The 13434-nt window shown below is 36.4% G+C and overlaps 1 protein-coding gene across 1 annotated transcript; it reads left to right on the top strand.

Moving 5' to 3' along the window:
- Positions 1-4216: 4216 nt before the first annotated feature.
- Positions 4217-12294, top strand: LOC146750815 (nose resistant to fluoxetine protein 6-like). Its single transcript, XM_085507653.1, has 15 exons — positions 4217-4836; positions 5228-5397; positions 5834-5906; positions 6011-6101; positions 6396-6694; positions 7242-7409; positions 7617-7710; positions 7803-7892; positions 8170-8341; positions 8517-8596; positions 8785-8892; positions 10006-10153; positions 11184-11370; positions 11563-11705; positions 11911-12294. Exons 1-15 carry the CDS (start codon positions 4485-4487, stop codon positions 12031-12033), a joined length of 2298 nt encoding a protein of 765 aa, XP_085363779.1. The 5' UTR covers positions 4217-4484; the 3' UTR covers positions 12034-12294.
- Positions 12295-13434: the final 1140 nt, after the last annotated feature.

Here is a 13434-nt window from a genome sequence, read left to right as displayed (position 1 = left end):
GTATTTACAGAAATTGTGACCTGCCGTTGAAAGCAATGTAATGTTAGCTATATGGTGCAGACAGAGTTTCATTTCTTCAATATTTTGAACTGCGACCAATAAACACTAAAACGATCAAACATCGCCCCGATGTAGCAACATGGCGTGTTTTCATTTAATTGTAGTACATGTACATTTGACACTCCTCATTACTGATGAATAAAATCAAACACACAGTTGATAACAATTTACATTGTAAAAGCATATATACCCTTTTAGACGTGCAGTAATACATATCAATGTGTATTGTATGCATATCTGGTATACAGTTGAAAGAGAACACACTTTTAAAAATAATTTGTAAATTGTTGAACGAAATATCAATTCTTAAAATAGTATTTGATATCATAAAGATTTATGATTGTTTTCGACATGCGCCATCAATTGTTTGTTTTTTAATTTAGGAATATTTAATTGAATGATTTGTCGATAGAATATGAATTTTGTTTTGTTTCGGACCCAAGAAGGTTTCTGAGATGCATGAATAGCTCATATTGTTGATTATATTGTATTGCATGTGTAGGGCTTAATATACCCGTATAGTGTAGGTATGGGTATTAAAGCGGGGGAGTCGTCACCTGCGCATGCGTCAGATGACCATAGCGTGTCATTGTTTACAAACAAGCGTCTACCCACAAGCCTTTGCGTTTTTAGCGTGTGTTGTTATCGTTGCCTGGGACTCAATTCCCGCGCGTGCGCAGGTGACGACCCTCCCGCTTTAACTGGTATGTGACGTAATTTCATCTAGAGATCTGAATAATAGTATTTCGCATGCAGCTTTTAATCCCGATTTATAATTCCACAGTATTGTAGTGTACTATATATGGTCGTGTCTATAATATACATAATCCGTTATCATATCTCTCATGGATATTTACTACCTTATACTAAAATATATTTGGATAATTAGAGTACTAACAAATTTTCACCTATGGTCCGGTTAGACTTAAAATACACCACGAATATTCACGTTTGAGAATAATTGTTGGTATGTGTTGATTCTTGGATATGTTATCTTCGCCGACCTGTACTTCGTTTATTAATTCGAACTTCCTAGTTTGCGTAAAAAGGGTGAGTTTCGCGATTTTGACATCGAAAATGCCTTTGCTTCATTATTTGCTGAGGGACGGCCGCTTAGGTATGTGCTCTGTAACTTACAGAAAATGAACCTAAAAACGTTAGCTAATCAAACAAAAATGATGTTGTACTAAAGTCCAAAAAGTACGTTCAAGGTCTGCATTTTTTCGTAGCATAAAAAGGATTTACTCTCTTGCTTATTGAGCACCCTCAAATCAACTGATTTCCATTCCCCTCAAGAGTCAAAATGGTATGTGCCTCCATTTTATGCCAGGACTCGAAAAAGTTTTGTTTGCTTGACGTGTTCATTTGCTTTCAATTGCGTTTCAGTGGCTGTCACAGTTGTATTCTGAGTCTTGTCGATAACATTTTGGTTCAAAGTCACGTAGATATCGAGGAGAAAACTCAAATTTTCAACTAAAGCTAATTTGCATAACAATGTTTTTACCTTTGGTCGCCATATTGGACAGGCATACAATTATTTATTTAAGTATATGACCTTGGTAGTACTTATTAAGTACACATTCAAAGTCATTGTAAGCAATGACAGGAAGTTTTAATTGATACCATCTGTTTTAATAGAGCAAGTAATCAGATGCTAGGCAGACTCCAGTGGAGTAGAGCTTTGAGTGCCGATCACAATGTCAAAAATAACAATGAATAAACTACAACAGTTCAGTTTAGACATGGCCATACATGGACACAGTATTTTATTAACGGGACAAGCTGGAACTGGCAAGACTAAAACTCTAATTGAACTAATCAGGAATTTGAGGAAGACCAAAAGAGTTCAAGTTACAGCTAGCACAGGCATGGCTGCAAGTCAGTCGAGCGCCTGTGGTTTGGGTCGGACGATTTCTTTTGTTTCCAATTCGCTGTACGCCTAGAAACATGGAAACGTTGTTTTTGGTGAATATATAACATGTTCTGTTCCAATAAAGGATTTTGATATGCATAACAATTCTTTAATGGAACATTTCCTGTACTCTATAAAATTTAACAATGCCACTAGCCCAAGATAGACTTCCTGTTCAACACGTTGTTGAATGTTCGCGTCACTGTACGTAAAAACACACTCTCGAACTTGACAATTTTAAAGTTCAGACCATTAAGCAAATAGATGGAAATACCAGTTGCATAAATCATGAAGATTGATGATTCCATTGGTGACCGAGATAGCTGCATTTAGTGTTCTTTTCCATGCAATATAAAATCATATCGATGCTGTGGGTGGTAAAGGGTGACAGATTGTTTTGGTTCAACGGCTCTCAAGGCACGGGCAACTGACATTTCCTGACTTTTTTTTACTATTCTGATGTGTTCTGGGCTGTATATAACAGTCAGACACTGACAAGTAAGTAAGTACTAGTAAACAGTCCGGGACATAGTCAATACATGCCGGTAGGCTGGTTGACGATCCGCTCCACTCAAAAAACAAGCAACATGTTTTTGGCTGTTTCCATGGTAGGACATGAACGTGAAGCTAACGTCAGTTTATAACTAAATGGGCCCTGTATACGAATTCGCTAAAACCACTCAGTCTTTAGAAGTTACTTAGTTTATTACTAGGACGTATTCTGCTGTTACATTTCCAACCATTTTGTGATAGCATTTTCTAGAATGAAGGCAGCATGTTCATTCAAAGTTGCGTTGGGATTATGTTGATATAGTGTAACAACGTCTGCATCGGTGATCACTTACCAGTGCGCAACATAGCCAAAATAAAAAGCATGATCATCTGAGCCAAAATAAAAAGCATGATCATCTGAACACTGCTATTACAAAACTGGTAGGAGGTAATACATTTGGGGCGAAAGTATTCAAAAATCAGTTTTTGGCTATTGCAATGGCAGTGGTGCGCCATGCAGGATTTTTTTTCAATTAGTGACGGCACGACCTACCTGTGAAGTATGAACAAAATCAGCCGAGCCAAAACAAAATCTCAGAGGAGTTAAAAGCCGTTGCTGATAAAAAGTTACCCCAACTTTGGGGTCAAATTTCTCGGTAATGAAAAAAGATATCAAAAATTCAAATACATGTAGTAACTTCGTGCCCACACTCAAGCTGAGTAGAATGGGCTATGTCTGAGGTGTTTTATTCCAAATTTGTAGGAGGAGATACATTTGTCACGAAGCTATCCAAAAAAAAAAACAGTTTTTTGGCTGTTGCTATTGCAACAGTGGGCCAATTTGTTTTCAGATTTTTCCTAATAACTTGGGTGAAACACTTGAAATCACACACACGGACACACACACACACACACAAAATGTCAAAAGTGATTATAAGGGCAATCCTAGCGGAGCGGATCGCCAATAATTAATATTTCATTTTTGTTAGTGTATCTTTAATTTTATTTATTAAAATATGTACACATTATATCTAATTGGGGTGGAAATTGCCAAGCCAATTTATAAAATTATAAACAAATATTGTCGTAAATAACACTGACCGTGAAATACGCCCTTGAGAATTGTTACTGACGGAATATTTTATATTGCAATTTCGTTCAATTTAATTAGTTGTATTGCAATGCAATGCATTAGTAATGATGTAAATATATATATATATATACATTTCGTTATTTCATTGATGAGACTGAGTTATATATTTGTTACATACTATAATTTAACTATATTGGAAAACGGTTATGGGGATTATTAATTTTAATAAACAATATTCAACTATCCTTTGCAATAAGATCATAATGATAATTTTTCTTGGTTTTTGAAACTATGGGCATTATCAGAGCATGGGTCTTATTTTGGAACTCCTGCCAGAGCAACATCACAAATCATAAGGACAAATTAATAGCTTCCGAGAATGGTATTCCCAGAATAGCGCAAGAAACATAAAACTTTAATTCTCAACAACGATGAAACGACCAGTTACTGCGATAAAGCCCTACTCCCCGCGAGACCCACCCAATACGAAACCCACTTACCGCGAAAGCCACTTACCGCGAAGCTACTAGTGATCTACACAAAATCTTTCACTTCGTTGTGAAATATTGTGACCTTCCGATGAGTCATTATGATTCACATGACACGTGTTCACGAACGAACACACGTGATCAATTCGAAACAACACGGCGAACTAGAAGCGTAATTTCTGACCTACATTACGATAGTGGCGTCAGTCACGGGATTTACATGTGACATTGAAAGGTACGATAAGTTCAATACAAGGTCATTTCGCTGACGATTGTTACCAGTTGTGCTCATGTCGCTGCTAGCGCATGATTCCCAATTTTGGAATAGCGAATTATTCGAACGAATCCGTGCAGAAGACGTTTGAAAACGACGGATAGAGGTCACTGGACCAAGACGGGTATAAGTTGACTGTTTGTTTCTGAAAAGTGGCTGTACAGAATGCAATTCCACGCCTTTGCCTTCAAGATTGCTCTCCTGTTGTCAAGTTTAGCTGTCAACGCACAACTAATTCAGTCGGATCGGTTGCAGCCGATGAAAGGAGATGACATGAGAATATACGAAGAAGAGTTGAACATTTTAAGAATACATAACAATGAAATACTATTTAATAGAGTTCACGAGACGGCGCTACAGCATTTAGACGATATCACGCAATTAGAAGACGTTCACGATACCTATGAATTCACACCTTTCACGCAGCAGTCCTATGAAAACGCAAGTCTGGCGTGCATCAATGACACCATTCACTACGTTAAAGACATTCTGCGTGGCGAGAGTTATGCCATGCGCAGTAAGTATCGGGCTATTTCTTTTCATTTCGGCCGACTCGCAAGAGTTCACGAGAAGCTCATCGAGCATGTTTACACACGACATGTGACCAATTTAATGTCAATATAACGCAAGAAGTTTAAATTTTAGCACAGACGTCGATAATGTTTATTATTTCTCGATTGCAGTATATTAATAATGCAACAACAGTGGTAATAATGTTCGAACTATTTATAATTTCAACAAAGAAATATATTATGTAACGTCAATTCAAAGCTCCACAGTCGATGCAAGCCATTTTCGAATTGAGTGCCATGTGACGCTAAACATGAAATTCGAATGTCCAGGGCGACGAATGTGACTATTTAAACTTAACCTTTTGAACATGTTCACTCAAAATTGATCACCAACAGTGTTTGATTCGATCGGAAAGCCGCCAGCGGGCATCTTAGAAGGCAATTACATGTGGGTCGGCTCTTCGGTGGAATGCCGACGAGTGGTAGATGTCCAAACATACAATTCTTCGTTCAGTGGAAAGTATTGTATTGCTGCCTTTCCTATGAGCTCAGAGTTGGTTCTGCAAGTGAGTATGACAGATAGCATAAAGTTATACATTTTTTTTAGGAAATAAACACTTTCGAATTTTGTCCGAATCTAACTGGGTTTGATCACAACCTAGGATTCTGATTGAGGATAAGCCAGCCAATGAGATCGATTTAATTTCCACCAATTGACAAGCTCGTTAAATCATAATGACCAATCAGGTCATTTCTCTTTTGGCCAATCAAGTACAAGACCATACCAATTTTAACCAGCCACGTTACACGGCCAAGATGTACTCGTAAGTAGGAGACGGTGCGTCTCATCAGAAGTGCTATTAATAAAGTCATCAATTGAAGTTCATACGTTGTATCATTCCACAATTCTTGAACCTCTTTTTTAACAATTCCCACAAATTATAATGATTCTCATCCAAATACCAATCGATTGAACGTATAAATAATTGTCATCGTTTGCAGCCTCAAGTGGAACTTGGCCTATGCCTGCCAGATAGCTGTGATAATACAGATGTGCTGGTATTGATCAACGCAGGTACGATATCAATGGTGGTATTACTAGAATTCAGAATAGGCTATCGTTCTAGATGCTGTTAGTATATTGTTGACCTCATTAAAAAACTTGTTTTTTGTGTGTAGGACTTGGATTAGTTCCAGTCCAGGGTCTGCGAGCATCGTCTGTTATTTGTATCGAGGAGTCGTCGTTATCGACAGGAGCCATCGTCATGATGTGAGTTTATTATATTCGTTGTTTTGAGTTTTAAGATTATATTGTTAAAGTCGATGTGTGTATTTAAACTATTTACCTGACAAATTGTTAGAAATCTTTTCTATGGTATGTGATCTGACGTGCATGTGATTGATTCGCACATCAATTAGTACTCTGTGATCTGACATGCAAGTTATTATCAAGTGGTTCTCTGTGATTTGGGATTATATTTATTGGTATTCAGCAAACCGTTAAACGCAAACACAGTACACCCAACATATTGCCATGTGTCTGTGTCGTGTGTTCATTTCGAAGAGTCGTCATTGGAGTATTGCTGTATCTAATGGCAGTTGGTACCGGATATGACGTATATGTGAAATACCTACAGAGAGACAGCGGCACTCAATTGCCCGTTTTTACAAGAAGCAATATTCAAAACGATGTGAGAGACCACGCAGAAGTATCCCCTCTTTTGAAACCCGAGGATGATCAAGATGTAGAAGAAGATGTATCTGCTCTACTGAAACCTGTGCCGGAAGAAAACGAACATTATGAAGACACCCACTCAGTAATACACGATGAACAAAGAGCTAAGACATTGTCACCACGTCCAGGTAAACACAAGTTTACGTTGAATGGCTAGAAATAACGCAACACCACGGATTCAAGTATCAAAAATCTTCCATTATTTCATATATCCTAATTAAATGTTTTGATAGTAAATTAAGTGCAGTTCCTCGAAACATAATATGTAGCACTTGAGAGTACTGATACCGGTCAGATGGTTGTGAGACAATTCATATGCCGACGGATGACACCAAAGTCCTGAAAAACCGTGGAAAAAATGTTTTCCTGTTTCTGGAATATGTATTAATTTCGCACATTTTGGTTTCAACACATTTATTCTATGAATTGTTTTTTCAAAACGCAAAACAGAAAAAGAAAAGATAGTGGAGATTTGACATATCATTTTGCGCAATGCATCTTACAGTGTTAGACAATTTGTTTACTCTGTGATGACATCATTAGGTACAACGCAATGCATTGTGGATAGCATCACATTGTTGTCCCTCAAGTAATATCGTTTTTGTCTGTGATGTCACTTCCGTCGCAATGGACTCACAAATATGACATATTTACAACATTTCAAATTTGATACAGGAACTTTGGTCCAATGTATACTTGCGTTCTCTGTGCTGGAGAACGGTGGGAAGATATTAGACACCACGCATGCGTCAGGTACTTTGGCCGCTATCCATGGCGTCCGCGTGCTTAGTATGTGGTGGGTCATCTTGGGTCATAGCTATAGTTCGCTTTTTGGGTTTTCTGGTAAGTTTATTATTGTTATGAGTTATACAAATTATAGATAACTATTATCATCATTGCATCCGGTTGAATATGTACAATTGACATAATATTGAATAATTTGTGTAGGTACATTATTCGAATTATATTAATACACATCAACACTTTATATGTTCTTGCGGCCCAACTACTTTATTTTAAATGTGTAACAGAGTATCGATGTAATTGCAGATAACATATCCGTCTTACCGGAAGTATTAAAAAGGTTTACTTTCCAAGCAATCTCGAATGCAACATTTTCCGTTGATACGTTCTTTTTCTTAAGGTAGGTGCTATTAATAAATACTTATTGTATTGCACGGCTGTTCTAAATTATATACATCGACTGTTTCATTTTCACTTAACTTTTATTTGAAGTGGACTCTTGGTGACGTACCTAACGATGCGGGAATTAATATCAGGAAGAAAAGTGAATTGGTTTTTATTTTATTTCCACCGTTTCTGGAGGTGAGTAGTTACCGCTCAATGGAACCCTGGACGCAAATAGCCGCCTAGACCTCTTTGGCAGCGATACAGCTACGAGACTTGTTATCTCCTGAAATAATGCCCCATACTTTCTCGTCAGCACTCCCGCTTTCAATGTGACTTCGGCGGCCAACTGAGGTCTCTTCATGATTTATATAGTCTAACCATATTCAAATTTTCTCTATTTAACAAATGTGTCAGTTCACTCATTGTTCAATACCTCAAACAATATTTCTGTATTTCTATACATTGTTTCCAGATTAACCCCAGTCTATATGTTCATAATATTTTTCTCGACGTACTTATTACCATATATTGGCGATGGTCCATATCAAGCTATGAACTCCGTAATCGAAGACCCGTGTAAAACGAATTGGTGGACTAATCTGTTGTACATTAATAACCTCGTACCATGGCCTGGGATGGAACAGGTATTTAAAAAAGTGACATTTTCCCTCGTCTCAGTCACTTCTCATAGTCATTAGCCCAGCGGTAAACTCGGGTAACATAACGCAGTATTCTCCTTAATATACAAAGACCGGGATAACTTAGGATGGGTTTTATATGTGACATTTATTAATATTATTGTTTTTCTGTATAATATAGTGTTACGGCGTGGCATGGTATCTCGCAAATGATATGCAATTTCACGTGGTTTCTCCTATAATAATAATCTTGCTTGTAAGGTACGTGAATCTTGTGAGCCTTGAACTTAGACGCTGAAACAAATCTCGTGACTTTCTCGCTCTTAGCGAGATCTAGGTCAATTGCGCCTAAGGTCTACTGAAATGCAAGCACAATGTCTTAAACTTGTTTTTCTCGACATACGTGTATACATTATAACTTCTCTCTGTTGTTTCAAAATATATTAAAGGTGGCGCTATTCGGGATTTGGACTACTTACAGTATTGATGGGATCAACGCTTGCCGCAAGAGTTGCAACGGGAGTTCATTACGACCTCACCTCATCAATGAATTCTGTGTAAGTCAGTGCATTTCCCAATTGACGAAATACATCTTTACACTTCACAGTAACGTTGTAATAGTATAATGATTGATACAGCGGTTGAAGTTGTCATTAATAATAGGTAACATACAATGCATGACGAGCGAACGCATCTGAGTAGCTCAAGTTATCGAAAAGTGTTTAGGTAACCATAGAATGTCGAAGCGCGTAATTAGTTCACACATGGGTTGAATGGGATAGCGTTTGAGCATTTAATTATATATAATTTTTATATGTAACAATTGTGGTATTCTTTTTATTATTAATATCTAGTGGTATTCCAAAATGCATTTGTTTTGTTCATGAATAATCCGATTCGTACTATTACATATATTTTTTATATACACATTGTTATTTATAAATAATCTTACTTTCATTACTTAAATGTTACTTATTTAATTATATACGCTATATAAATAAATGCACAAACAACACCCCATTGAATGGAGCAGGATTTAAGATGCACGCCTCAGTTTGCATGATTTGTGAAAAAAATGAAGCCGCCCATGGACAGTAAATACACACTTAGGCTATTTAGATGTTTTCCACATTCTTTCCTATATATAATATACCCGTCACTGACCCGTGATTTAAGAGCTCGTTTCACGATATGAATATCAATGGTAGAACATGTGCAAACCTGTAAAACTCTTTGGCAGAACATGTACATTTGAAGATTTTGCAGATCGCGATACATGAACATCTTGGGTACTGGGCATACTGACCACGTATGTCATTACTCCCTCCCATGCCTTATTGAATGACTCCTCACTAATGGCTTTAGCAGTGCTTCCTAAAATATATGTATACATGAGAACAATGCAAGTTGTGTGTAAGGTGTTGGAGAATACACATTTTCAGACGCTTGAATTTAAGCTGTTTTGGTCTGATCGTTTGATCTGAAGCTAATTTTATCGCTTAAATTCGGGCATCTAACTTGGTCGTTTTAAAAAATGACAAGCTGACACGTTCAAATCTCGGCATCGTTTGACACAACATGTTTCATGCCAATTTAAACATAATGCGGGAATTATTTGCATATATTATATGTACACAAATACAATGTCGTATAATAATTTTATACTACAGACTGGACCCCAATATTACTGGTGGAACATATTTTCTGATGTCGCCATACATGTATACTAAACCATGGACACGTATCGGCACATACCTCACAGGTATGGCTGTAGGGTATGCTTTAGTCAAGACGGAGTGCAACTTTAAAATACCCAGGGTAAGAAAAAACAGTAAATATTTAACTAGGACCATGGAGGTAAAATCTATTTTACCTCCACGCTAGGACATACTATTATGGAATTCGAATACACTGCGGATCAATAGATGATTGGTCAGCATAGTATTTGAACTCATGCAAAATGTATTTATATTGTGGATCATGCTATTGGTAGAAAGACAACAGCGATTAGAGACATACGTTATCTACACATAAATCCATTTGGTGAGTTATACAGTCACTGAGCAAACATACGAATGATTTATGAGGGGTATAGGTTTGTACCAACAGTAAACAGTATACAAAGTTATCCAAATAAATTCTATATTCTATGTTGCAGCCTTTTTCCTGTCACAATGTTTGACCTAACTTTGATGTGTGGCCTGATAATGTTTGCAACTTATGTTTATTTATTTTTTACCTTTCCCGTATCATCAGAGATGAAAAGAAAAGATATATTAAGGGACCAGTGACCTTTGAATGTGTTTCACCCCAGTTGAAGACTGAATTCATGAAAACCATACCTCCTCTGCAAATATATTTGCTATACCTGAATTAATACATTTTTTTCTTCAAAAAGTATACCAAAATATCATTCACACTGTAGTCCAGACCTGTTGATTTCTTTTAAGGAAGAAACATAAAAATATAGTCTGCTATCGATTTTTGCCTTGGATTAACCGTCCTTCCCTCAAAGAGTTATTCAGCCTTCAATATGAGCCATAAATTATACCCTCTTGCATGCATATATGCTGCCCTCAATATGTGCCTGAATTATACCCCTCACACAGAGATATGCTAATTTCATGTCTCTAATATGTGTTGTTATACTACTTTCAATATGATTTATTATCCCCCAACAGATTGTAGTACTGTTTTACCACTGCTGTTATCCTAATCCTAATACTTGTCGGTATTAAAAAATAATTATGTCAATGCATATTCATATTGAAACAAACAATGATAAAAGAAATACTATTATATAACAAACGACAATGTCACCAGAGTTAAACTATGTTTTTAAATCTAGGCTGTTAATCTCATCTGTTGGATGGCGGCTTGGGTAGTAGCCCTGTCTGTATTGTATGGTTTATATGGTACATTTCACGGCGTTGAGCTGTCAAGGGGAGTTGATATATTATATTTGACTATATGCAGAGTAGCATGGTCAATTGCTATTGGGTGGCTGACGTTTGCTTGCCTTACTGGTAACGGAGGTAAGTAGAAAATACCACACAACGCTTTTAGTAATCTCCAAACAAGCGCTAGTCATGTTTGTTTAATCACTATGTATATTACTAATTTATTATAATACTAGTAACATATATAAGGTTACTATCACTATATTTGCCATGGTAACTAGGATTACAATGTTCCCATATTACTAAAAGCATGCCTGACATTTACAGGTCCGATAAACGCCGTATTGTCATGGAAAGCTTGGATTCCAATAAGCAGATTAACGTATTGTGCGTACCTCATACACCCAATGGTGCAAGAGACCTATGTTTTGCACAGAGATAGGCTCCTACATATAACAGATCTGAACCAGGTAATCACGTACCATTCATAACGCTTATTCGTTGTCCGACTCGATCGGAACCCGACTTATTTATATTCTCGCTAATTCCTTCTAAATACAATGAAATCTAGAAAACCATAATTACAGACCCTACTGCACTTCAATGAAAAGCATGCCACATGTGTGCTACGTGATACATTGAGCTGTAATTATTTCTATTATATTTTCTTATCAGATCTACATATATATTGCGGGTTTGGTGATTTCATACTGTTTGGCATTTGTTGTATCTCTGATGGCAGAAGCGCCCATGATGAGGCTGGAAAAGATACTGTTACGAAAAGACAAGAGCATATAATAGGAGTTGTATCAAACTATGCGTCGTATTCATTCCATTAACAAATTATTTATAAAGCAAATGTGGAAAATTGCTGGGAATGAATCGGTAAATCCAAGTACTATATGATGTTCGATGATTTTGCATTACTGTTATATTTATTCCGCAAATTAAAATAAAAGACTGTCTTTTTTCCATATTCTTACTGCGTTTATTGCTGTTACCAATTATGTAAAGGATTAACTACCAAATTGTTTTATTAAATAAACCAACATAAATAAATATTAATATATGTGTTTAATGGTAAAATACCGTTATGATCATGTAGACTATTGCTCAGCCATGGCATGGACATTGTGGATAACTAGGTATCTAAGGCAATATGCTCCATATAAATGTCGTATTTTTAAAAACGGGTTTATTCCTTCTCTGTAACCAATCAGTGACGGCCTTATATGACAATTTCGGTTTCAAATACCCCGGGAAAGTTCTCTATGTTATTCGTGTAATTATGTATTCGTATGCAAGGTATTTTTCCACACAACAACGATTGGTTAATTTTACTCCCAACGTATCGTTTGGCTGTGAAAGACCGGATTGATATTTTTTCTGTTTTGTAGGAATCTGAAAAACGCGTTTCACAACTTGTCTTTTTATTTAGTTTCATACTTTATTGAAGATGGCGGTCCAGTATAATAGTAAACATCGCATTTATTTTATTATCACTGGTTTCAGTGGCGGTTTCGCCGTACATGTTGCTTCATATAACTTCGCAATGGGCGTCTTTTGTAGTCAGTGATATTCACAAAAATATTTGTTCACAATTCTATAGACCTTCTATGACTAACTGGTTTAGCAATTAATTCCCACCACCATTTTTAGTAAATTCAAAATCACTCATAATTCTGCTTTCTTTACTATGTTTGCGCTTAAACTTTTGACGATTTTAATGGGTGTATATATTTCAGTGCACACATGTACACTTACAAAAATACCTATCACATATTAGTAGGAAAATTTATTATATAACCAGGACAGTAAAAAAAAAAAAACATTTTTTTTTTCCATTATCATAGTTACGCATTTTTTCTGCCTGTGACTTTATGCAGCAATCGTAATAAATGAGATTTAAAGTTCTCAACTGGCTGATTTTTCAATAATAGCTACAATAAACGACGTGCTGAACAGAAAGTCAAATTGAGGAGAGTCAAGGACTAATTATACGAAAGACGTTTCAATGAGGAAATATTAAATTTATCGATTTCATATGAAAATCATTTTTTGGAGAAGATAAAACAAAGTTGTTATGTATCTAGACAAGCAACGAACTCGAAACAAATGAAAACATCTGATCCAAACAACCTGCGTCCTTGGAAATCGGGTCTTATCGTTATGCGCAGTGACGTCATTCATCTGATATAC

Source organism: Saccoglossus kowalevskii, chromosome 1 (genome assembly GCF_978046115.1).
Source record: "Saccoglossus kowalevskii chromosome 1, keSacKowa6.1, whole genome shotgun sequence".
NCBI lineage: Eukaryota > Metazoa > Hemichordata > Enteropneusta > Harrimaniidae > Saccoglossus > Saccoglossus kowalevskii.
This window is presented reverse-complemented; position numbering and strand designations above follow the sequence as displayed.